General features: G+C 46.5%; 1 protein-coding gene across 8 annotated transcripts in view; it reads right to left on the bottom strand.

Moving 5' to 3' along the window:
* Positions 1-25,447, bottom strand: part of LOC311182688 (protocadherin alpha-C2) — a gene marked incomplete at its 5' end in the record, with an annotated part of 214,278 nt that overhangs the window by 149,400 nt on the left and 39,431 nt on the right. The window contains 2 exons of one of the 8 annotated variants that reach the window (XM_084251678.1): positions 10,409-10,478; positions 16,514-18,840. The exons of 5 other annotated variants lie outside the window; for them this stretch is intronic. In XM_084251678.1, coding sequence (XP_084107804.1) covers positions 10,409-10,478; positions 16,514-18,840 — 2,397 coding nt within the window. Of the gene's footprint in view, positions 1-10,408; positions 10,479-16,482; positions 18,841-22,095; positions 24,514-25,447 lie in introns of those variants that run through there. 2 more of the 8 variants (XM_084251686.1, XM_084251681.1) reach the window with 2 other exon arrangements.

The raw sequence follows: 25,447 nt of genomic DNA, 5'->3' as shown, positions 1-25,447 counted from the left end.
TTTTATGACTTTTTAAATTCCTGCCACAATTGTCTTTCTTGGCATTTTGAAATTGGAATAGAGATTTCAAGTTTTACCAGAAACTATTTATGAAGCATGTATAAGAAAAAATTAAATCTACATATGAAAAAGGAATGTAATTAAGTTACTAAAAGCCAGTCAAAGTGATAAATTAGTTGCATTGCCATTTGGTAGTACTCAAATAAAATTAATAAGCAAAATGCAATCTTGTCTTGCACTTTGGAGAATATGTCATCCATGTAACCTGTTTAAGATGACTAGAAAAGCTATTAAACTAAATTTCACTTATGTAAGTACAGTAGAAAATATTCTAAGAACATAATTCCATTTTCTTCAAGGTTCTAGTAAGAAGTGTGATTAAAGAAGTTCTTCTATCACTTTAAAATTAAAGCTGATTTTCAAATGCCTTGCGTTATTAAACATAATCAGAAGTCCTCCTTCAAATGGAAGAGCTAATAGTAGAATATCAAGAGCAATGCCTTTTACCTAGAAGAGACTCGATTATGAGGAACTGTTAAGTAAATTATGAAAATAATCGTGCACTATTTCTTCTGTTAAGAAAAATGAATCATACACGGGCACAGGTCCCCCCATTGCCAAAAAACTAAAAAAACAAAACAAAACAAAAAAAAACTTAAAAGTTGAAAACAGGGCCTCCCCTGGTGGCGCAGCGGTTGAGCGCCTGGTTGTGAGGCTGCCTGCAGCCTCTGCAGCGCAGGTTTGATCCCCTGCCACCGGGGAGGGCCCCACAAAAAAAAACAAAAAAGTTGAAAACATTTCATGTAAATGCGTTATTTAGAGAAGTTTTATGAAAAAACTCGCAGGCTATATCCTGTACTATAAAGACCAATGAGTGAATACTGCGTATTGAAGATTTAGTATCACACATGTTCTGCTGCGCTACACAGTCTGTAGTTAGAGAGTAAAAGACACATTTTCACCATGAAGAATACTGACCAGAGCACTTTTTGTTACTGTATTAAGGGTCACTTCAACATTTAGATATAAATGTGTAATAAAGTTATAAATTAAGGTAATAATCTTGCAAATAATTGTAACAAAAGAAAGTAGTTTATGAGAGTAAAACTATCAAAACTTGCAGGCTACCATAAATATTTGTATTAGAAAATACAAATAAATTCAGAATACAGGGTGTTTTAAAAATTGAAATATCAAGAAATGATTGGCGGCGCCTCCCTGGTGGTGCAAGGGGTTAAGACGCAACCTATGAAGCAATGAGCAGCCTCTGCAGCATAAGTTCAATTCCTGGCCAGCCAGAGAGTAACCCACATGGTGCAGCAGACCTCTCCTGACTCGCCCGCTGCTCCCTTCAGCATTGTACTTCGGTCAATCTGCCTGTTCTGTTCCCCACTCTGTCTCTGGTGAATCCTCTCACCCCCAACAACTCTGGCCTGTACCCCAGCTCCTGTATGCATAAATAAATAAATGTTTAAAAAAATGATTGGCGGACGGGAAGAATAAACAAATAAAATTAAACGTATTAAAATTAGCTGTCCGGAGCCGTCCGGAATATGTGCCATGTTGCATATGCTTGCCATGAGTTCGCTTGCCGTGAGTTTGCTTTACCGTTTCGCCTATTGGAGAACCACAGGTTTTTCCTGTTAAAGCACATGAGACTGGGAGGTACGGGGGGAGGAGCTACGAGGGTATAAGAAAGGAACTGCAAGAGAGAGCGAGGAGGACTGACTGCGAGGAAACTGTAAGGAGATACGGCAAGGGTTACTGCGAGAGGAGCAGAGAGAAGGCCAGGGAAGTAAGAAAGTCAGGATAAAGGAAAGACATGTAAAAGTAGGAAAAGGATAAAGGAAAAATAAAGAAGCAAACGCTAGCGTCAAGTCGTCAAGCCCCTCATTTCAATCCTCAGCCCTTCTCTTCCCGTGCCTCTGAACCCCGCGGGTCGGGACAATTAGCTATATTAGATAGGGGTTGCTAAAATACTAAAGTATAAAAACAAACTATACAGGCAAACGATGAAAATATTCCGAAAATGGATTTGAGAGGAGGAAGCGGTTAATTAAATATCATTCACAGCGCCATAAATGAGAATAAAAGTATTAACACACCTTCCTGTACTGGTCTCCTCCAACGGATTGTTGTTCCACTTCCATATCTGGAACTAAACTCGGAGGAAGGCTGGGGCTGAAGGCCATGAGGTCGGTCTTGGGCGGGCCCTCCCCGGAGCACACCCTCTGCCGCCGCTGCTGCGAGCACGACCAGCTCCCCACCGCGCTGGCGCACACCAGCGCCGGCTTCCCGGCCGCGCCCGCGCCCGCGCCCGCGCCCGGCGGCGCCGAGCAGCGCAGCGCCACGTACAGCAGCAGCGTCAGCACCAGCAGGCTGGACACGGCGCAGATGGCGACGATCAGGTACACGTTCACGTCCAGCAGCGCCGTCGGCGCGCCCGCCGCGCCCTCGGACGCGCGCGACGACGCGCGGGGCGCCAGCCCGCTCTCCACCAGCGACAGCAGCACCGTGGCCGTGGCCGTGAGCGCCGGCTCGCCGTGGTCCTTCACCAGCACCAGCAGGCGCTGGCGCGGCGCGTCCGCCTCGTCCAGGGCGCGCGTCGTGCTGATCTCGCCCGTGTACAGCCCCACGCGGAACGGGCCGCGCGCGCCGCCCGCCGCCGCCGCCGCCGGCTGCAGCAGCTCGTACGACAGCCACGCGTTGTAGCCCGAGTCCGCGTCCACCGCGCGCACCTTGGCCACCACGTGGCCCGCGCCCAGCGAGCGCGGCACCAGCTCGCCCGCGCCGCCCGGCAGCAGCGCGGGCGCGTTGTCGTTCTCGTCCAGCACGAACACCTGCAGCGTCACGTTGCTGCCCAGAGGCGGCACGCCCGCGTCGTGCGCGCTCACCTGGAACTGCAGCAGCTCCAGCTCCTCGTGGTCCAGCGGCTGCAGCGCGAACACCCGGCCGCTCTCCGCGTGCACCGACACGTAGCTCGACAGCGCGCGCTCGCCCACCCGCCGCTCCACCAGCGAGTAGGACACCCGCGCGTTCTCCTGCGCGTCGGGGTCGCGCGCAGACAGCGTGCAGATGTGGCGGCCGGGCGCGTTGTTCTCCCTCACGAACACCGTGTGCTCGGGCTGCGCGAACGCGGGCGCGTTGTCGTTCACGTCGGCCACCTCCACCCACACGCTGGCCGTGGCCGACAGCGGAGGCGAGCCCCCGTCGCGCGCGGTCACCACCACCCCGTAGCTCGGCACGCTCTCGCGGTCCAGGGCGCTGTCCAGCACCAGCGAATAGTAGTTCTTGAAGGTGGACACCAGCTTGAAGGGGACATGGGGCGTCAGGCTGCAGGTCACCTGCCCGTTGGCGCCAGAGTCGCGGTCGGACACGCTGATCAGGGCGATGACGGTGCCCACCTGAGCATCCTCGGGCACTGGGAGAGCCAAAGAAGTGACAAACACCTGCGGTGAATTATCATTTTCATCAAGGATTTCCACTAAGACGGTGCAGTGACCGACCATAGGTGGGCTTCCTTTATCTGTAACATCTACACGAATTTCGTAGGTGTTACTATCCTCAAAGTCAATAAGGTCATTTACTGTTATTTCTCCTGTCGTGTTATCCATCAGGAATTTCCTCCTTACGCTGGGTGCAACTAAAGAACTAAATGAATATATCATTTCCTTGTTTGTTCCTTCATCCGCATCAGAAGCGTTTAGCCATATTACTAACGTTTGGTTCGCTGAGTTTTCACGTACCTTGACTTCATAAACGGATCGGTCAAATACAGGCGCATTGTCGTTGGCATCCAACACCACAACCAGCAGAGTAACGGATCCGGTAAGTTCGGGTTTGCCTCCATCAGTTGCTGTTAATAACAACTGAAATTGAGGATTTTCTTCACGATCCAGCAGTTTGCGTAGAACAAGCACTGGAAATTTGCCTTTGTCTTTTTTGTTTATAGTATCAAGAATGAAAAACTCATTTGGACTAAGTCTGTAAGCAAGCATTGCGTTCTCGCCGACATCCGCGTCAGCAGCGCCCTCTAGTGGAAATCTAGAATCAAGCAGTCGAGATTCTGGTATGGAGAGCTTTTGCTCTGAGACGGAGAAGACCGGCGCGTTGTCGTTAATGTCCCTCACCTCCACCTCCACGTGGAACACCTGCAGCGGCCTGTCCACGATCACCTCCAGGTGCAGGCTGCACTCCGCGCTCCGCCCGCACAGCTCCTCGCGGTCGATCCGAGAATTCACGAACAGAATGCCATTCTGCAGGTTTACCTCCAGAAGGTCCCCGCGGCCCTTGGACGCCAGGCGGAACAGGCGGGGCACCAGCTCGGCCAGCTCCAGCCCCAGGTCCTGGGCGATGCGGCCCACGAAGGTGCCGTGTTTGGCCTCCTCGGGGACCGAGTAGCGGACCTGGCCTCTCCCAGCCTCCCAGACTGGGAGGAGCAGAAGGGAGAGCAGCAGGCACCAGGCGCTGTGGTCGCTGGGTCTGTAGATGAACATCCCTCCTTTCTCCTCTTTTACAAATTGATGGATCAGCGGTCTAGAAGACGCACACTCCCCAGATTTTCCTATTCCATTTCTTGCATCCAGTTTTATCGAAATGGCTGAGATCTTACACTGTACCACTCTCCTAGTCCTTGAGAAACAAGGGATTTGTTGTTCTGAAACGCTATTTTGTGGAAGACAGCGACATTCGGTGGCTGAATTTGTAAGTACTACTCCATTCATTTAACTTTCTTTTAATTCTATTTTTATGTACTTACAACTTTGTGGGCTTTCAAAGCGTTTTTGTCTCTTTTGTACATACTAATAACCTGTGTTGATCCTTACTGAAGCATCTTGTTGAATGTAGATTCTCAGAGAAGTAATTCCTTCCATAATTATCAGTATTTTTTTTTAAATACTGAGGGTACCAATATTTAGTTGGTTGATGAATTTAAGTCTCTTCAAGTTCTGATACCTAATTCACTTCTATGTGTCATTCTTTTGAGTTTAAATAAACCTAACCGGAACCATCAATTCTCTGAAGTGTTTGCAAGAGGTAAATTCAGTTTTTGCTAGATTGTAGAGAAAGGATCACCCACTTCAACACAAGAACTTTCTCCATTCTGATTTCTAGTCTCCAACTAACAGTTGTGTGACTTGGGTAAAATAAATTAACCTTTCCTCTGTCTCAGTTTTCACTTTTGTAACTTGACATAATAATAATATGGCTGTTGTGTGAATTATGATATAGTAAGTGCCTAGCACATTACCTTAAGGAGAGTCGGTGCTTCCTAAATGGTAATTATTCTCAGGTGTGAGTTTACCTGCATGTATTTTCATAATGCTTAGGACCAAAATTGGCTCCTTGGGATGAATTATTACATAAAGGATACATGTTGTCATTCGACAAAGTCCTTATCAATGCTCAGTGGACTAAGTGATATGCCTACCCTTAAGAACACAGAAAATTTTTAAATTGAGAAAACAGGCATATAGGCAGAATTTTCACTATCTGATATGCATCTTAGATGGACAAAAGAACCTTAAACATGATCCTAAATAAAATGAGTAACAGATTTATGATTTCCACTTTCAGAGACAACATTCTTCTATCTTTGTTATATTTAAGTTTTTCAAATTCCCAAAACATACAGTTCTGGAATTACAGTTTTATCATTGCTAACAAAGTTTTTCATCAAAATCTACAGTAAAAAATCTTTTCCTCAAAGTTCTTGGAAAAAAATATTCAGTAACTGAAATTCCCCATTAATATATCTCCAAGTTCTGAAAAACATGAAGCTTCTCTTTTTTCAAAAAAAAGGATAACTTAATAAATAGGGCCTTTCAGGCCTCCCTGGTGGTGCAATGGGTTAAACATAGCACTATGAAGCAATCTGCAGCCTCTGCAGCATGAGTTTGATCCCTAGCTGGCCAGGGAGCTACCCACATGGCACAGCAGACTTCTTCTGCTGACTGCTCCCTTCAGCAGTGCATTTCTTTTGGGGGGGTGGGAAAGGAGCACCCTATGAGAAAACCAATAGCTCAGGGAGTTGCTCCTGATAAATCCAGCACATTGCAGAAAAGTTTCAGACCCAGATGTTTTAACTCAGAATGATTCTGTTGATTTTTGACATGCCTGCTGATAAATATTGGAAATTGGGCCTTATTTTCATCCTTTGAATAGTGTCTTATTTTGAAATAACTAATATTAGCATTCCAATGAGGAACACTTTACAGGATTATGGAACTGATTTCATTGAAATTCTCAGCAGTGTATTTCATTCATTCTGCCTGTTCTGTTCCCCACCCTGTCTCTGGTGGATCCTCTCACCCCCCACACCTGTGGCCTGCACCCTAGCTCTTGTATGCATAAATAAATAAATAAATAAAGCCTTTCATCATATTCAAAACTTGATTTTTTATCTTAATGTTATAATTTATAAAAGAGCTATTTAAAAGATATTTAATATTTTTGAACTGTTAGTTCCTATTTGGAGTTTAAAGCAGTGCAAGAATATTTATGAATAAGAAAATTGACAGGAATGAGGATAACTCAATTCATTGACTCCATGTTCTCAGAAGTTGTTTCCTACTTCCCTACTCCTTTGGAATGACTCTAGTAACAAAGTTCATTCAATTCTGATTTTAAGAGTAATTTCTTTTAAAGCATAAATTAAAACGTAAGTTATCTATCCACCTAGAGTATAAATGTTCAGTTACAGCTAATATCTGGACACTAAAATAAGTTATCTTTTATTGATTGATTACCTCAAATAAGGTAATGACATAAACTAAGCTCCATTCTAGTTAATGTACACTTTAGGCCAGCTAATAAATGTCCTAATATGAATCTCCAATAATGATAAAAAATAGAGTAGTTAAATAATATCCCACCAAATAGCAGAAACTTGCTTTGCCAAACATCTCATAGGGTTATGGATCCAAAAGTTCAATTGGGAAAACATAACTATTCAAATAAAAACTTAATTCTGAAAAAAAAAAAAAACTTCAGGTGGGGGCCTCCCCAGTGGTGCAGTGGTTGAGCTCTGGGTTGGGAAGCTGCCCGTGGCCTCTGCAGTGCCAGTTCGATCCCCGGCTGCTCCCCGGCCAGGGGAGGAGGGTCCCACATGGCCTGCAGACCTCTACTGCCGCCCGCTGCTCCCCTCTGCAGTGTACTTGGGTCCTTCTGCCTGCTCTGCTCCCCGCTCTGGCTCTGATGAATTCTCTCACCCTCCCTCGCTTGTGACTGTACCCAGTGCTTGTATAATTAAATAAATAAATCTTAAAAAAAAAAAAAACAACTTCAGGTGGATAAGAATCAGCTGGAGTGTTTGTTATAATACAAAATTCTAGTACTAATTTCAGAAAATCTGAGGTGGCATCTGGGAGCCAGAATGTTCTATAGAACTCCAGGTGGTAGCAGTGTCAGATCTAAGGGTGTGGTTAACATGGGCCCCAATTGGCTTGGGACACACTCCATTTACATCTCTGGTCTTGTGTATTTATTTGTTGTGCCCCTCCCACTTTCAAAAGTTCGGGCCATAATTTAGTTAGCCCTGTTTAGTTACTACAATTCAAGGCCTAACATAGGGGAGCTTCATTATTGGTTTCATGATTCTGACTTGAATTGAGGGACATTACCTTTAGAAGCAGAGAGGGAGAGCTACTAGACCAACTATCTAGGTGTTGTTTTCCTGCTCTCACATCTCTGTTTGAACTGTGAATAAAGAACTAAATTACCAATTTTATCAATATAGCCATCAGTAACAAAGAATACAATTAACAATTATAGAAGACATAGTGTGTACTTATAATTAACAATAAGAGACTAGAAGAGTGATGGACATTGGAGGTTTCTAGCACCCTTATCCATATACACAAGCAGAGTTCAACTGACATATGGAATCTGAAAAAAGCGCAGGGACAGATATCTGGATTTAAGGTGAGTTATGCTGACAGATAGATTTGACCACTGACAACACTCAATACTCAGAATTTGAAAGAAAATTTGCAAAGAAATGGGTTGTTTTTGCATGTGCCAAATGTGTTCAACAGGAAAAAGGAAAAAAATATATTGAAAGTTTTTAGTTTATTTGAATTTTCATGGTTATATTTGGGCCCTATTCTCAAACAACTCTGATTCTCCTCTACTGCGTGTTTTTCATTTGTTTGTTTGTTTGTTTTGATTATTAAGAAATACCTTGTAAAATGCCTAACTAACCAAAAAAGAAAAGTAGCTGAATAGAAATATAAATCACATAGGGCCTCCCCGGTGGCGCAGCAGTTGAGCGCTGGGTTGCGAAGCTGCCAGCAGCCTCTGCAGCGCGGGTTCGATCCCCAGTTGCTCCCTGGCCGTTCCCCCGGCCACCGGAGGAGGGTCCCACATGGCGGCAGACCTCTTCCTGCCACCCGCTGCTCCCCTCAGCAGTGTACCTCGGTCCTTCTGCCTGCTCTGCTCCCCACTCTGGCTCTGGTGAATTCTCTCACCCTCCCACGCTTCTGACTATACCCAGTGCTTGTATAAATAAATAAATAAGGGCCTCCCCGGTGGCGCAGCGGTTGAGCGCTGGGTTGCGAGGCTGCCCGCGGCCTCTGCGGCGCCGGTTCGATTCCCGGCTGCTCCCCGGCCACCAGAGGAGGGTCCCACATGGCGCGCAGACCTCTCCTGCCGCCCGCTGCTCCCCTCAGCAGTGTGCTTCGGTCCTTCTGCCTGCTCTGCTCCTGGCTCTGGTTCTGGTGAGTTCTCTCGCCCTCCCGCGCTTCTGACTGTGCCCAGTGCATGTGTAGACAAAAACAAATGAACAAACAAACAAACAGACAAATGAATAAATAACATGCCTCTATTTAAAAAGAAGAAAAAAATAAATAAATAAATAAATAAATAAATAAATCTTAAAAAAAAAAGAAATATAAATCACATAACAAAATTCAAGAGTACACAGGAGTTTTTAAAATATAAAAATAGAAGAGAAAATGAAAGCTTGAACTAAAGATAGAGTATGAAGAACCACCAATTTATAAGTCCACTAACCACAATTAAAAAAAAAAACGTTTTAACAGGTAGTGACTTTAAAGATGAACTTAAAAGATTTCATCTCCAGATATCTATCTTTTGGACTGTTGAGCATATAATAAAATCCTCAACTAAACTGGCACAGGTCAAAAATTTAAGTTCCAGACTATGAATTTCAAGGGAATTCAACATGTAGAATGGAGGTACCTCTCTAAAGCCTAAGCATTACATCTCTAGCAGAAATTATCATTAAAAAGGAAAAGGTCCTCTTCCTTCCCCAAGGGAAAAAAAAAGGAAAATGTCTTCTTGAAGAAAGAAAGTACCTGTCAGAAAGTATTTTTTGTCCAGATCAGATGACATATGAATTTCAAGAAATTTTCTAAGTGTAGGAAAATTTGCGAATCTACATTTTCTTTTCTCCATATTGTCAGATATTAACATATCTTATATATGTTTGAACAAGAGCTATATTTAGAACAATTATTTTAGAATTGGATTCCTAAAGTGAAGTAACTATTTTGTAGGGCATAGTGGGAGCATACTGAATTTATAGACACTAGGTAGTGCTGATCAAAAATGTTCATAAACAGTCTCATTTAGAAAGAGAGAGTGGTAGAAAACTATAAAATCAACTACAAAAGAAAAGTTATAAATTTCTCCTGCAGGGCTTCTTACAAACACAGGTTAAGAAAAAGGCACCGCAAGTACTTCGAAATAAATGAGTGATGTTGCCTTTACTTAATGTATAAGAAATAATTGGTTTCCACTTACTAACCTATGTGTACAGAAGCAGTTCTATTTTATTTATTTTTTTTAATTTATTTATTTATTTGTTTGTTTGTTTATACATGCACTGGGTACAGTCAGAAGCGCGGGAGGGTGAGAGAATTCACCAGAGCCAGAGCGGGGAGCAGAGCAGGCAGAAGGACTGAAGTACACTGCTGAGGGGAGCAGTGGGCGGCAGGAGAGGTCTGCGCGCCATGTGGGACCCTCCTCCGGTGGCCGGGGAGCAGCCGGGGATCGAACCGGCGCTGCAGAGGCCGCGGGCAGCTTCGCAACCCAGCGCTCAACCGCTGCGCCACCGGGGAGGCCCAGAAGCAGTTCTATTTTAAACTACTACAGTATTTACTTTAAAGCACTGCTTTAAAAAGTCAATAGACTCCCACAACAAATTTCAAATAAGTGATTCAGCATGAGCATTGTTCAATGTATGGTTTATAATGATTCTCAAAAGAAGTGTTACAAAAAGTTAAGTACTAGGAAGACGAAGTGTTTATTTCTGGAAATAAAGAAGATTCTACCAAATTCCTACAGTAAAGGGAAAATTATTTAAACGTACCGTTTCTGGTAATACATTTCTTTTTCAAGACTAAATAATAAATATGTGGATAAATAAAAGGCTAAAACCACCAACCTTCCCAGAGGAGTCCAAAGAAGCTTGAGGAACTTCCATTGCATCTGTAGATCCAGGACACGGAGGAAGGCTGGGGCTGAAGGCCATGAGGTCGGTCTTGGGCGGGCCCTCCCCGGAGCACACCCTCTGCCGCCGCTGCTGCGAGCACGACCAGCTCCCCACCGCGCTGGCGCACACCAGCGCCGGCTTCCCGGCCGCGCCCGCGCCCTCGCCCTCGCCCGGCGGCGCCGAGCAGCGCAGCGCCACGTACAGCAGCAGCGTCAGCACCAGCAGGCTGGACACGGCGCAGATGGCGACGATCAGGTACACGTTCACGTCCAGCAGCGCCGTCGGCGCGCCCGCCGCGCCCTCGGGCGCGCGCGACGACGCGCGGGGCGCCAGCCCGCTCTCCACCAGCGACAGCAGCACCGTGGCCGTGGCCGTGAGCGCCGGCTCGCCGTGGTCCTTCACCAGCACCAGCAGGCGCTGGCGCGGCGCGTCCGCCTCGTCCAGGGCGCGCGTCGTGCTGATCTCGCCCGTGTACAGCCCCACGCGGAACGGGCCGCGCGCGCCGCCCGCCGCCGCCGCCGCCGGCTGCAGCAGCTCGTACGACAGCCACGCGTTGTAGCCCGAGTCCGCGTCCACCGCGCGCACCTTGGCCACCACGTGGCCCGCGCCCAGCGAGCGCGGCACCAGCTCGCCCGCGCCGCCCGGCAGCAGCGCGGGCGCGTTGTCGTTCTCGTCCAGCACGAACACCTGCAGCGTCACGTTGCTGCCCAGAGGCGGCACGCCCGCGTCGCGCGCGCTCACCTGGAACTGCAGCAGCTCCAGCTCCTCGTGGTCCAGCGGCTGCAGCGCGAACACCCGGCCGCTCTCCGCGTGCACCGACACGTAGCTCGACAGCGCGCGCTCGCCCACCCGCCGCTCCACCAGCGAGTAGGACACCCGCGCGTTCTCCTGCGCGTCGGGGTCGCGCGCCGACAGCGTGCAGATGTGGCGGCCGGGCGCGTTGTTCTCCCTCACGAACACCGTGAGCTCGGGCTGCGCGAACGCGGGCGCGTTGTCGTTCACGTCGGCCACCTCCACCCACACGCTGGCCGTGGCCGACAGCGGAGGCGAGCCCCCGTCGCGCGCGGTCACCACCACCCCGTAGCTCGGCACGCTCTCGCGGTCCAGGGCGCTGTCCAGCACCAGCGAATAGTAGTTCTTGAAGGTGGACACCAGCCTGAAGGGGACATGGGGCGTCAGGCTGCAGGTCACCTGCCCGTTGACACCGGAGTCGCGGTCGGACACGCTGATCAGGGCGATGGCAGTGCCGAAAGGGGCGTCCTCTCGGACAGGCAAGGATAAGGAAGTCAATGCAATATGCGGGACGTTATCATTCTTATCCAAAACTTTCACGAGCACCGTACAATGACCTACCATCGGAGGGTGGCCTCTGTCCGTCGCATCAATACGGATCTTGTATAAATTCGTATTTTCAAAATCTAAATTCCCTCGAGTTACTATTTCCCCAGTGTTTGTATCTACTCTAAACTGGTCAGTAATCACGGGTGGCACAAGGCTATTGAAAGAATATGAAATCTCTCCATTGGCTCCTTCATCGCGATCAGAAGCATTCAGCCTGATAACTGTCGTTCCGTTTTCTGAGTTTTCGAATATTTTTACTTCGTATTCAGATTGTTCAAAGGTGGGCGCATTGTCGTTCACGTCCAGCACGGTGACCAGCAGCTGCACAGTGCCAGTGAGCTCGGGTTTACCTTGGTCAGTCGCTGTCAGGAACAAGTTATGGTCGGGAGCTTCCTCTCTGTCCAAAGATTTCCTTAACACAAGCTCAACTTGTTTATTCTCCTCATTTTTTGAATTTACATCCAGCATGAAGTATTCACTATCACTAAGCTTGTAGGTTAATAAGGAGTTAACTCCGACATCTGCATCCCAAGCACCCTCTAGTGGAAAACGAGAATGCGTCATTCTGGATTCTGAAATGAATAGTTTTTGTTCCTTTTCTAGGAACACAGGCGGGTTGTCGTTAATGTCCCTCACCTCCACCTCCACGTGGAACACCTGCAGCGGCCTGTCCACGATCACCTCCAGGTGCAGGCTGCACTCCGCGCTCCGCCCGCACAGCTCCTCGCGGTCGATCCGAGAATTCACGAACAGAATGCCATTCTGCAGGTTTACCTCCAGAAGGTCCCCGCGGCCCTTGGACGCCAGGCGGAACAGGCGGGGCACCAGCTCGGCCAGCCCCAGCCCCAGGTCCTGGGCGATGCGGCCCACGAAGGTGCCGTGTTTGGCCTCCTCGGGGACCGAGTAGCGGACCTGGCCGCTCCCAGCCTCCCAGACTGGGAGGAGCAGAAGGGAGAGCAGCAGACACCGGCATCCCGGGTCTCCTTGCCACGAAAACACCATATCAAGTCCTCTTGTTAAAGTTACCCGAAGAGCTTCTTTGATATACTGAAGAACCACGGCATTGCTTGTGCTCTAATCCATTTCCGTTGCATCCTCCATTGTTGGGCATTCAGAGACTGAAAACGCTAGAGGTACGCCTCCCGGAGCTCGTCTATACAGAACTTCTTGGCGGACAGCGACATCATGCGGCTCCAATGGGTAATAGTTACAAAAATTCACTTACCTCCATGATAATAGGGGTCTTTTAATCCTCTAATTTCCTTTCTTTATTACCTAATGGTGATACTTTCCCTTTAACAGTTGCGCATGCATTTATAGCGTCTGCCTTCTTACTAATTTCGTTTCAGTTAGATAGCTTTTTCTTTGTAAGGAAGAAATTTCTTCCCAATAATTAAAATACTGAGAAATGTTGTAAGATCCAGACATGTCACACATTTCAGAAGTAGAAAGTTGTTCCATACTTCTGTGTAGAAGAAATATGTTATACTCTTGTGGTCACCCAAAATGTTTGTATATAGTATTCTGGGCTGAGGAATAATTCTAAATTTTATATATTTTGATTTTTTATGGATAATCATTGTTATGCTTTTCTTTGTTTAATGAATGCCAAATATCCTAAACTTTTTCTACTAGTGAAAGAAAATTTTTATATGAATTGTTTGTAATTCTTAATATCATTGAAGACTGTTAAAATAGACATGGCCGATAAAACATTTCCCTAAAAATTTCTCTGCCACAGCAAGCCTTAGTATTGTTTTAACATTGGTCTTTTCTGTTGGCTTTTCATCTTTTTGGTTTCTCTATAATATGGACAATTTCTGAACTTATGCCTTTAGCCTTATTTTAAAAATCTTTCTCTTTTATGTATTTCTTTCCATATACAAGTCTATTGTTTGAAGTATTCCTAAATTCAAATCTCCAACACCTATTCGATTTTCTAGTGGTCATATTTACATGTACACCGTGATATTGCTTAGAAAACAAGGTAAGTAAAATTTTATTTTAAAAGGCCTAATCAGTAATTAGCCAAAATGCAAATATATGAAAATTGCATTTTGTTTTTACAGCATGATCTTCTCCAAATTTACTTATGTTATGACTCCTTTTCCTTTGCTCTATTTAAAGTTTGCTACAGCCACTTCTCTTTGTACTTGCATGTCATAAAATGCCTTTACTAATACAACTTCCATAGCATTGCACTAAAATCTCCAGTGAGTTTACCTTCTACTGAATGAAGTGCCAAGACAATAGACTCACAATCAGAAACAGACAGTATGAGACCATAAATCAGCCTTTCAGTGTTTCCTCCATTTTCCAATGATCATGTTTTCCTCAACAAGCTCTTTGTTCAATTGGTTTCTTCTCCCCATATTTATCTCTCAAAATACAATTAACCCCTCAAAGGGTGCCTCAAAATTTTTTTCTCTATGCGTTTATCAGAAATAGCTCAATAGTTGGTGATTAAGCCCCCTTTGAATGGCTATAGTGGCAATTGTGAAGGGGGAAAGCTTTTCAAGGAACATGTGACGGTCCTTCTCACTCACCCAGGATTCTGGCATACTTGAAATTTTGTAGAAATTTCACAGGTGATAATGATTTTTTAAAAATTTATTTAATGATATGTCTTAATATATTTAATTGGAATCTCTCTAGAGGCACTAATCATTGCCCTTCCAGTTATTTTGGAACAATTGATTCTTACACTCATAGACTTCAGAAAAGTCTTCATGAAAGATATGTAAACCAGCACCCTATACACTGATGGTTTTCTTGGGTGTTTAGAGTTTTCAAAAACTTACTGTAATTGAAGTTACAATTTTTTAAATTAAAGTAAGCCATTACTATGGGCTTTACTCAAGTTCCTAGAAACCCAGATGTATGAGAATATGAATAACATCACCACAGTAATATTTTCACTAGCTACAACTAAGAAAAAACAAATATGTTGCAGATTCTTACAGAAAAGCAAGCAATAAGAAGAGGTATTTTCTGTAAAACAACTTCCACTTGTGCTCCAAATTTACTCAGTCCAGTTCTGTAGTTTATTCTAAATAATGAGAATAATTGTGTAAAGAAAAGAGCATCACTCCTTAGCTCTAGAACTTTTACCAAAAATGTTCTCTAACCATGATATAAATAAGAGTATGATTTTTAAAAAATTATTTACCTGTTTTAAAAGTAGTGATAATTGATGAATAAAGATTAAAGTACTGAATCCCTTCTCAAGTTGTAGTCCTTCAAAAAATTAAATAGATAACAAGGCCTCCCTGGTGACCTAGAGGTTAAGTCTTAGTGCTATCACCATCCAGCCTGGGTTTCATCCCTCTCCAGGGACCTAACCCACATATGGCTCAGCAGACCTCTCCTGTCACACCCACTGCTCCTCTCAGCAGTGTATTTCAGTAGATCTGCCTATTCTGCTCCCCACTATCTCTGGTGAATTCTCTCACATCACTCCTACCCTGCATGTCTGGCCTACACCTCAACATCTCTGCACCAAAAAAAAAGAAAGAAAGAATTAATATTAAAATTTCTTAACACGGGATAAGAAAGTGATTTTAAAGTATATGTATGTGAGAGTAAAAGAAAAATAGGTGGAACAATAAAAACAGGATTAACACTTTGCAAAATCAAAGGCTAAAATAGTCATATTTTCCTACAAAATTCAATATTCTTTCAAGGAGAACAATAAATTATGATGGCTACAAATTTACTGGACAATGGTAAGAAATTCTATTGAATATGGAACAATTTTTTTAGTTTTCATACCTATACCATTACTTGAAAGTACATTGAAAACAGCAGGCACATGTCCTAATTTAACTTCCCACAGCAAGCTAAAAATTCACTAGTTGTGAGAGCTGACAATTTCTAACTATCAAATTTTTGGGTTTTTGTAAATTAAATAACTTAGCTTAGTATAATTTAGTTATTGACCTACTGAAGTCAAAACAACTAGATGAATAAATCATAACTATAAATAAATCCATACAGGAAATCAAGATGCAGCTATGAAAATATAAGAAAACCCAAAAACACTGATAAATCTTTTAGGAAATAATATGGTATGAAAACCAATATGTAACTTAAAATGGAAATGCGCAGAGTGCAGAAGACTACTTTCAGGGCAATCATTTGCTTTTTCAGAAAGGTCTCATACATACACATAAAATCTGGAGGAAGCTAAAGAAATTGAACATGCTTCAGGAATTCAAAAGGTTTTAAATGAATAGTTAGGGTTGAAGGTGAGAGTGAAACTTTTCTATATATACTATATTTAACTCCTTGAATTTTTAAATGTGAATATATATGAGTACACAAGCAAGGAACATAATTAAAATACTACTGAACTGTCACGAAACTATATATTTATATCACAGGATAAATTCTTCATGAACATGTGAACTAAAACTGCTAAGAGTAAGGTAAAAATGTCACTAAGTAATAACTTCATACAAATGTAGAAGTAACTACTACAAACCATCAATATTAGTCTACAATATTGGACCTTGTAAAATCAAAACAGCACATATAGAGTAATTTATGGTAATGAAATAGAGTGATTAAACAAAAATGATGATTGATTATAAAGATAGCAACTAAAATAAAAAAGTGTAACATAAATAGAAAACCTAAAGGATGGTAATTTTCTAATTGTTGAAATAATATTATTTTAAACTCACCTTGTCTGCTGATATGGGTCCTTGAGGTTGACAAGGGCTGAAGGCCATGAGGTCGGTCTTGGGCGGGCCCTCCCCGGAGCACACCCTCTGCCGCCGCTGCTGCGAGCACGACCAGCTCCCCACCGCGCTGGCGCACACCAGCGCCGGCTTCCCGGCCGCGCCCGCGCCCGCGCCCGCGCCCTCGCCCGGCGGCGCCGAGCAGCGCAGCGCCACGTACAGCAGCAGCGTCAGCACCAGCAGGCTGGACACGGCGCAGATGGCGACGATCAGGTACACGTTCACGTCCAGCAGCGCCGTCGGCGCGCCCGCCGCGCCCTCGGGCGCGCGCGACGACGCGCGGGGCGCCAGCCCGCTCTCCACCAGCGACAGCAGCACCGTGGCCGTGGCCGTGAGCGCCGGCTCGCCGTGGTCCTTCACCAGCACCAGCAGGCGCTGGCGCGGCGCGTCCGCCTCGTCCAGGGCGCGCGTCGTGCTGATCTCGCCCGTGTACAGCCCCACGCGGAACGGGCCGCGCGCGCCGCCCGCCGCCGCCGCCGCCGGCTGCAGCAGCTCGTACGACAGCCACGCGTTGTAGCCCGAGTCCGCGTCCACCGCGCGCACCTTGGCCACCACGTGGCCCGCGCCCAGCGAGCGCGGCACCAGCTCGCCCGCGCCGCCCGGCAGCAGCGCGGGCGCGTTGTCGTTCTCGTCCAGCACGAACACCTGCAGCGTCACGTTGCTGCCCAGAGGCGGCACGCCCGCGTCGCGCGCGCTCACCTGGAACTGCAGCAGCTCCAGCTCCTCGTGGTCCAGCGGCTGCAGCGCGAACACCCGGCCGCTCTCCGCGTGCACCGACACGTAGCTCGACAGCGCGCGCTCGCCCACCCGCCGCTCCACCAGCGAGTAGGACACCCGCGCGTTCTCCTGCGCGTCGGGGTCGCGCGCAGACAGCGTGCAGATGTGGCGGCCGGGCGCGTTGTTCTCCCTCACGAACACCGTGAGCTCGGGCTGCGCGAACGCGGGCGCGTTGTCGTTCACGTCGGCCACCTCCACCCACACGCTGGCCGTGGCCGACAGCGGAGGCGAGCCCCCGTCGCGCGCGGTCACCACCACCTCGTAGCTCGGCACGCTCTCGCGGTCCAGGGCGCTGTCCAGCACCAGCGAATAATAATTTTTGAAGGTGGACACCAGCTTGAAGGGGACACTGGGTGTTAAAGAGCAGGTCACCTGCCCATCAGCTCCAGAATCTCGGTCAAACACATTAATCAATGTGATGACTGTACCAGGTTGAGCATCCTCTGAGATAGGGAGAGACAGGGAAGTAACAGTCAACTCTGGAGCATTGTCATTAGCATCCAGAACTTCCACAAGAACTGTACAGTGACCAGCAAGTGGTAGGGAGCCTTTATCAATCGCCTCCACTCGTATTTTGTATGCTTTACTTTCTTCAAAATCGATTAGTCCTATCGCTGTAATTCCTCCATTTATGGGGTCTATGTAGAACTTAGATTTTATATCTGAAGAAACGTCACTAGAGAATGAGTAAATAATATCCCCATTCAAGCCTTCGTCTAAATCTGAGGCGTTTAGTTTAATGACCAACGTTCCGTTAGGTGCATTTTCTGGTAGTTTCACTGTATAGAGCGCTTTGTCGAAAACCGGGGCATTGTCATTGGCGTCCAGCACTTCCACAAGTAACTGAACGGTGCCAGTCAGCTCGGGTTTGCCTCCATCGGTGGCCGTGAGAGTTAAATGAAGTTCCGGAGACTCTTCCCTGTCTAAAGGTTTCCTTAAGAGAAGTCCGAGAGGTTTTACCAGTTCATGGTTGGTTGGTACCTCCAGCGTGAAATAATCACTGGGACTCAGTCTGTAAGTGAGCTGAGCGTTCTCCCCGATATCTGCATCCGACGCGCCCTCTAGTGGAAACCGAGAGTCAAGCGGCCTGGATTCGGCCATAAACAGATTCTTTTGTGTTGCTGGGAACACAGGCGCGTTGTCGTTAATGTCCCTCACCTCCACCTCCACGTGGAACACCTGCAGCGGCCTGTCCACGATCACCTCCAGGTGCAGGCTGCACTCCGCGCTCCGCCCGCACAGCTCCTCGCGGTCGATCCGAGAATTCACGAACAGAATGCCATTCTGCAGGTTTACCTCCAGAAGGTCCCCGCGGCCCTTGGACGCCAGGCGGAACAGGCGGGGCACCAGCTCGGCCAGCTCCAGCCCCAGGTCCTGGGCGATGCGGCCCACGAAGGTGCCGTGTTTGGCCTCCTCGGGGACCGAGTAGTGGACTTGACCGGTGCCAACCTCCCAGGCAGCGATAATGATAATAAACAGCAGTAGATTCCGGTCTCCTGGGTCGCCTGGACTCGAGTACAACATTGCTAGTAATTGATTTTTTAATTCTAATCAGCATAACTTGCTCCAGATTTAGAAGAATCTTCTTATTCTTTCTTTACCATCCTCATGAGCTCGCCATTGTTCGGCATCCAGATAATGAAAGTGTGCTGGCTTTCCAAGTGACAACAGATGACTCGGTTTTGTTGAATATGAGAGGATTTCACGATAAAGAGCGACATCATGTGGCCCAAAAAGTAAGTACGAATTCAAGATTATATTGACAAGTGATGGTTTTATTCCAACCTCTGAGATTTTCCCCTCTTTTTGTTAAACTGTAAGATAATATTTCTCACACCTGCTAAAGGTATTCTTTGAGGACTTAATTTCTGAATTTTTAGTTGTGACCATAATTGTGGTTGCATTGAAAATACATTTTCCCACAAAACTTTAAAATAAAGATAAAAATCTAAATGATAACAAAGCAAGTCATATTAACAACACTAAGTTAAAAATCCTTTGTTCTAGAATTCTGGAAATCCCTTATTGTTAGATTCAGTTTCCCCTTTAAGATAATTCCTGGACGCTCTAGGGACCAGTCTCTCAAGAATATACAAATGGAAGGAAAACCTAGAATTGGTAAAATAAGGAATACAAGCAACTTGCATAGATGCCTTTCTTAATAAAACACAATAATAGAAGATTTTTAGGATCTCTGAAGAGGAAGAATTTGTATTAAGTGAATTTGGGGAAAAGTAGTCTGAACATCTCTTTCCATCCTAAATTATATATTTCATTCCAGAAATTCATTGTTCTTGTATCTATATATTCTTTTGCATCCTTAGACTATGTATTTTATAAGTATATCTCAATAGATAATTATTATTGCTCATCTGTCACACTTGGACCAGCCCTTTAACTCAGCTGGAAGAATTTTACCTTTTTTAATCTAGACAAGACAGCAAGTTGTCCTCTTTGAGTTAGTCCTATATTCCCAACTGCAGGTAAAATAACTGCATCTGTGTTCTAATACTTTCCGAGTTTGGCATCTGCCTAAAGGAGTTTTAAATATTGCTGTTACTCCCAAACAATTGCATTAGTTTCTGAATGTATCATCTTGTCCATCCCAACCTTCATTTGAACTTCTCTTTTTCTGGCAGTCATTTTCCTATTGCTTTATACTTTTAATAGTTTTCAAATGACTTGTGAGGTGAGAAAATACTTCTTAGCTGAGTACTTAGAGTCATCTACGAGATTTTTTCACAGCACTTTTCTTACCTTGTCTCACATTCTTTCCTATGGGAAGCAAATGTTTTGACCACAGTGAAACATTCCCTCTTTCCATACACTTTGGGCATTTTCTATTTACTTAAGTTCTTTTGTTTGGAACAATATCTACTATTAATGTTCTCCCAGATAAACCTGATCCTTTAAGAAACCACCAAAACCATTATAACCCTGGAAGGGCTCCTTCAACAAGGAAGATGGGCAAGAGATTGTTTTCCAATTTGAATCAATGATTACATTTCTTACACCTCTTAAATTATTCTACCTGCTAAGATGGTGATAATTAGCTACAACACATATCTTTATTTTTCTGTGGACTTCCTGAAATCTTGTTAATTTAGTGATTCTGGGCCCAGAGTCATGGTCTTAAGGACCCTCCCAAAAACTTTCAAAATATTTACTCGAGTGATGGCCATGGCTCTCCTCTGTTCCCTAAGAGAACAGGTTGATTTTAAGTTGTTCAACATTACTATATAAAGTATAATCTTTATTGATTTTTAAAAAGATTTATTTAGTTATGCATACAAGAGCTGGGGTAGAGGCCAGAAATGCAGGGGGGTGAGAGGATTCACCAGAGACAGAGTGGGGAACAGAACAGGCAGATTGACTGAAGTACACTGCTAAGGGGAGCAGTTGGCGAGACAGGAGAGGTCTGCTGTACCATGTGGGTTGCTCTCTGGCCGGCCAGGGATAGAACTGGTGCTGCACAGGCTGAGGAGAGCTTCATGGGTTGTGTCTTAACCCCTTGTGCCACGATGGAAGCCCCTCTTTATTGATTATTATAGCAATAGCCTATTTTGTCAATCTTAAGTATGTGTTTATTTGTGTGCTTATTTTTAAAACCCAGGGAAACAATCTTAATACTTTCTGCCATTTCAAGAACGGAAAATTAGGGCCTTCCTGGTGTCACAAGATTTGGTTAAGCATCAGCACTATGAAGCTATCTGCAGCCACTGCAGTATGAGTTGGATCCCCAGCCAGGGAAGTGACCCACAAGGTGCAGCAGACCCCTCCTGTCTTGCCTGCTGCTTGCCTCAGCAGTATACTTCAGTATATCCACACATTCAGCTCCACACGCTGTCTCTGGTGAATCCTCTCACTTCCCTGCACCTCTGGCCTATACCCCAGTTCTTGTATGCTCAAATAAAAATAAATCTTAAAAAAATTATATAATAAAAGATGTCTTTCAATGTAGTACATGGCAGATTTTCTTTGTAGAAATCCTTGAAATGCTTCGGTGTTTCAAACATTGTAATCCACATTGATAAGCTCAGAATTTGGGCACCTTTCCCAGAGCTATATGGAGGCTCTTCAAAGTTTGAGTCATGAATAGAGTGACTTGATTCATAAATAGACTGATTTAATTTTGCTTTCCTTCATTTATTTAAGCCAACAACAAATTTTATCAGGCACTTACCATTTAGCTAATACTATTTATAAGTATCATTACCTTACAAGTATCAATGTACTAAATACTTATAATTCACTATGACAGGTACACTGTTTATCACCCCAACTTTAGAGATGGATACTGTTAAACCCAGAGATCAAACAATTGTCGAATGTTGCACAAAACAAAATTGGTAGGAGTTGAATTTAGGTAAGGGAGTATGGCTTCAAGATTCACAACACTTAGACCCTCCCTGGTGGTTAAGGGGTTAAAGTCTCAGCATTATCAAGCTATAGTCAGCGACCTCAGAAAGAGTTCATCCCCCACAGGGAGCTGACCCACAAGGGGCAGAAGACCTCTCCTGTCTCACCTGCTGTCCCCTCAGCAGTGTATTTCAGTAGATGAAGCTGTTCTGCTCCCCACTCCATATCTCAGCCCCCCCCACCTCTGGCCTATACCCTAATTATTCTATGCATAAATAAATAAAATCTTTTAAAAAAGATTCACAACACTTAACAGGACTGTCAATGCCTTCAAATAAAGATATGGTGAATAGCAAAATCAGAATACAGAGAATTGAAGTGGTTTCAAATAACTTAACTGTTACGAAAATTCAGACTTACTTTGACACAATGAGCATCATTTAAATCTTGATGCTCGCCCATATTCGTCACTCCAGGACACGGAGGAAGGCTGGGGCTGAAGGCCATGAGGTCGGTCTTGGGCGGGCCCTCCCCAGAGCACACCCTCTGCCGCCGCTGCTGCGAGCACGACCAGCTCCCCACCGCGCTGGCGCACACCAGCGCCGGCTTCCCGGCCGCGCCCGCGCCCGCGCCCGCGCCCGCGCCCGCGCCCTCGCCCTCGCCCGGCGGCGCCGAGCAGCGCAGCGCCACGTACAGCAGCAGCGTCAGCACCAGCAGGCTGGACACGGCGCAGATGGCGACGATCAGGTACACGTTCACGTCCAGCAGCGCCGTCGGCGCGCCCGCCGCGCCCTCGGGCGCGCGCGACGACGCGCGGGGCGCCAGCCCGCTCTCCACCAGCGACAGCAGCACCGTGGCCGTGGCCGTGAGCGCCGGCTCGCCGTGGTCCTTCACCAGCACCAGCAGGCGCTGGCGCGGCGCGTCCGCCTCGTCCAGGGCGCGCGTCGTGCTGATCTCGCCCGTGTACAGCCCCACGCGGAACGGGCCGCGCGCGCCGCCCGCCGCCGCCGCCGCCGCCGGCTGCAGCAGCTCGTACGACAGCCACGCGTTGTAGCCCGAGTCCGCGTCCACCGCGCGCACCTTGGCCACCACGTGGCCCGCGCCCAGCGAGCGCGGCACCAGCTCGCCCGCGCCGCCCGGCAGCAGCGCGGGCGCGTTGTCGTTCTCGTCCAGCACGAACACCTGCAGCGTCACGTTGCTGCCCAGAGGCGGCACGCCCGCGTCGTGCGCGCTCACCTGGAACTGCAGCAGCTCCAGCTCCTCGTGGTCCAGCGGCTGCAGCGCGAACACCCGGCCGCTCTCCGCGTGCACCGACACGTAGCTCGACAGCGCGCGCTCGCCCACCCGCCGCTCCACCAGCGAGTAGGACACCCGCGCGTTCTCCTGCGCGTCGGGGTCGCGCGCAGACAGCGTGCAGATGTGGCGGCCGGGCGCGTTGTTCTCCCTCACGAACACCGTGAGCTCGGGCTGCGCGAACGCGGGCGCGTTGTCGTTCACGTCGGCCACCTCCACCCACACGCTGGCCGTGGCCGACAGCGGAGGCGAGCCCCCGTCGCGCGCGGTCACCACCACCTCGTAGCTCGGCACGCTCTCGCGGTCCAGGGCGCTGTCCAGCACCAGCGAATAGTAGTTCTTGAAGGTGGACACCAGCCTGAAGGGGACATGGGGCGTCAGGCTGCAGGTCACCTGCCCGTTGACACCGGAGTCGCGGTCGGACACGCTGATCAGGGCGATGGCAGTGCCGAAAGGGGCGTCCTCTCGGACAGGCAAGGATAAGGAAGTCAATGCAATATGCGGGACGTTATCATTCTTATCCAAAACTTTCACGAGCACCGTACAATGACCTACCATCGGAGGGTGGCCTCTGTCCGTCGCATCAATACGGATCTTGTATAAATTCGTATTTTCAAAATCTAAATTCCCTCGAGTTACTATTTCCCCAGTGTTTGTATCTACTCTAAACTGGTCAGTAATCACGGGTGGCACAAGGCTAGTGAAAGAATATGAAATCTCTCCATTGGCTCCTTCATCGCGATCAGAAGCATTCAGCCTGATAACTGTCGTTCCGTTTTCTGAGTTTTCGAATATTTTTACTTCGTATTCAGATTGTTCAAAGGTGGGCGCATTGTCGTTCACGTCCAGCACGGTGACCAGCAGCTGCACAGTGCCAGTGAGCTCGGGTTTACCTTGGTCAGTCGCTGTCAGGAACAAGTTATGGTCGGGAGCTTCCTCTCTGTCCAAAGATTTCCTTAACACAAGTCCAAGTCGAGTATCGTCAGCACTGTTCGTTTTCACGTCTAGTATAAAGTACTCACTGGAGCTGAGTTTATAGGTTAAGAGGGAATTTGAGCCAACATCTGCATCCGATGCTCCCTCTAGTGGAAACAGAGAATCTGGCATCCTAGATTCGTAAATCAGCATTCTTTGTTCCTTTACTGGGAACACTGGCGCGTTATCATTAATGTCCCTCACCTCCACCTCCACGTGGAACACCTGCAGCGGCCTGTCCACGATCACCTCCAGGTGCAGGCTGCACTCCGCGCTCCGCCCGCACAGCTCCTCGCGGTCGATCCGAGAATTCACGAACAGAATGCCATTCTGCAGGTTTACCTCCAGAAGGTCCCCGCGGCCCTTGGACGCCAGGCGGAACAGGCGGGGCACCAGCTCGGCCAGCTCCAGCCCCAGGTCCTGGGCGATGCGGCCCACGAAGGTGCCGTGTTTGGCCTCCTCGGGGACGGAGTAGCGGACCTGGCCGCTCCCAGCCTCCCAGGCTGAGAGGAGCAGAAGGGAGAGCAGCAGAAAGCGGTATCCCAGTCGGTATTCCAGGTTAATAACCATGTCAAAAATTTCTTTGTCTTCTGTGAGACGATATCCGTGTCTTAGTGTTAAGATGAAAATCTTTCTGATCCCATCTGTTAATCTATTTCTTCTGGGCGGCCATTATTCGGTACCCGCGGACACATGCAGTAACAGGAAGAATGGACTTGGAATAATAGCTAGATGAAATTCGTGGTAGACAGCGACATCATGCGGCTCAAAGGGTAAGCAAAGCTAATTCACAATGCTCTAATTCTTTGAAATGAAAATATTATATTACTCATTTAAAAAGTAAGCATCGCGTTTGTAATTTGCAGGTGTATTTTGTTTCATCTATTGTGTCTTCTTTTATCAAGTTAGAATATAATTATTTATAGAGAAACAATTTTCCTCCCAATACTTTAAATACTAGTATCAATCATTTTAGTAAATTTAAGTGTGATCTGAACTAGACTTAGGAATTAGAAATGCAAACTATTCTACACAATTTGTGTAGAGAAGCAACGTGCCCATGTATTTCTCTCCCAGGATAAGTTTTTATATTTTGCTTTGGGAAAAGAATGTAATTTTAAATTAACAATTTTATCTGAGATTTTAAAATGTTACAGATTATTGCAGTCCATGCCACTCTTCAATGAATGTCAAATACAGGGCAGGAAGTTTAGCTTATTTAAAAGTGGAATAATAATGAAAAAATGTAAATTTAGCGTGTATTATTGACATGTCCTAATATTTCTGCTGATAACATTAGGCCTACCCCTCAAACATCTATCTTTAAATACTTCTCTGTGACTAGTAATTTCTTGTGTAATTTCTATCCATTGCTTAGTGTTGCCTAACACTTCAGTTGCTCCTAAATGACCTCATCCTTCTTTCTCCAACCCAGCCTTTTACATTCTTTGTTTTAACTATTCTTATTCACTTCCAATATGTCAAACAGACTTTTATTCAAGAT

This window comes from Talpa europaea, assembly GCF_964194135.1.
Source record: "Talpa europaea genome assembly, chromosome: 13".
NCBI classification, from domain to species: domain Eukaryota; kingdom Metazoa; phylum Chordata; class Mammalia; order Eulipotyphla; family Talpidae; genus Talpa; species Talpa europaea.
Note: the sequence above shows the minus strand (reverse complement) of the source record. Positions and strands in the feature narration are given on the sequence as shown.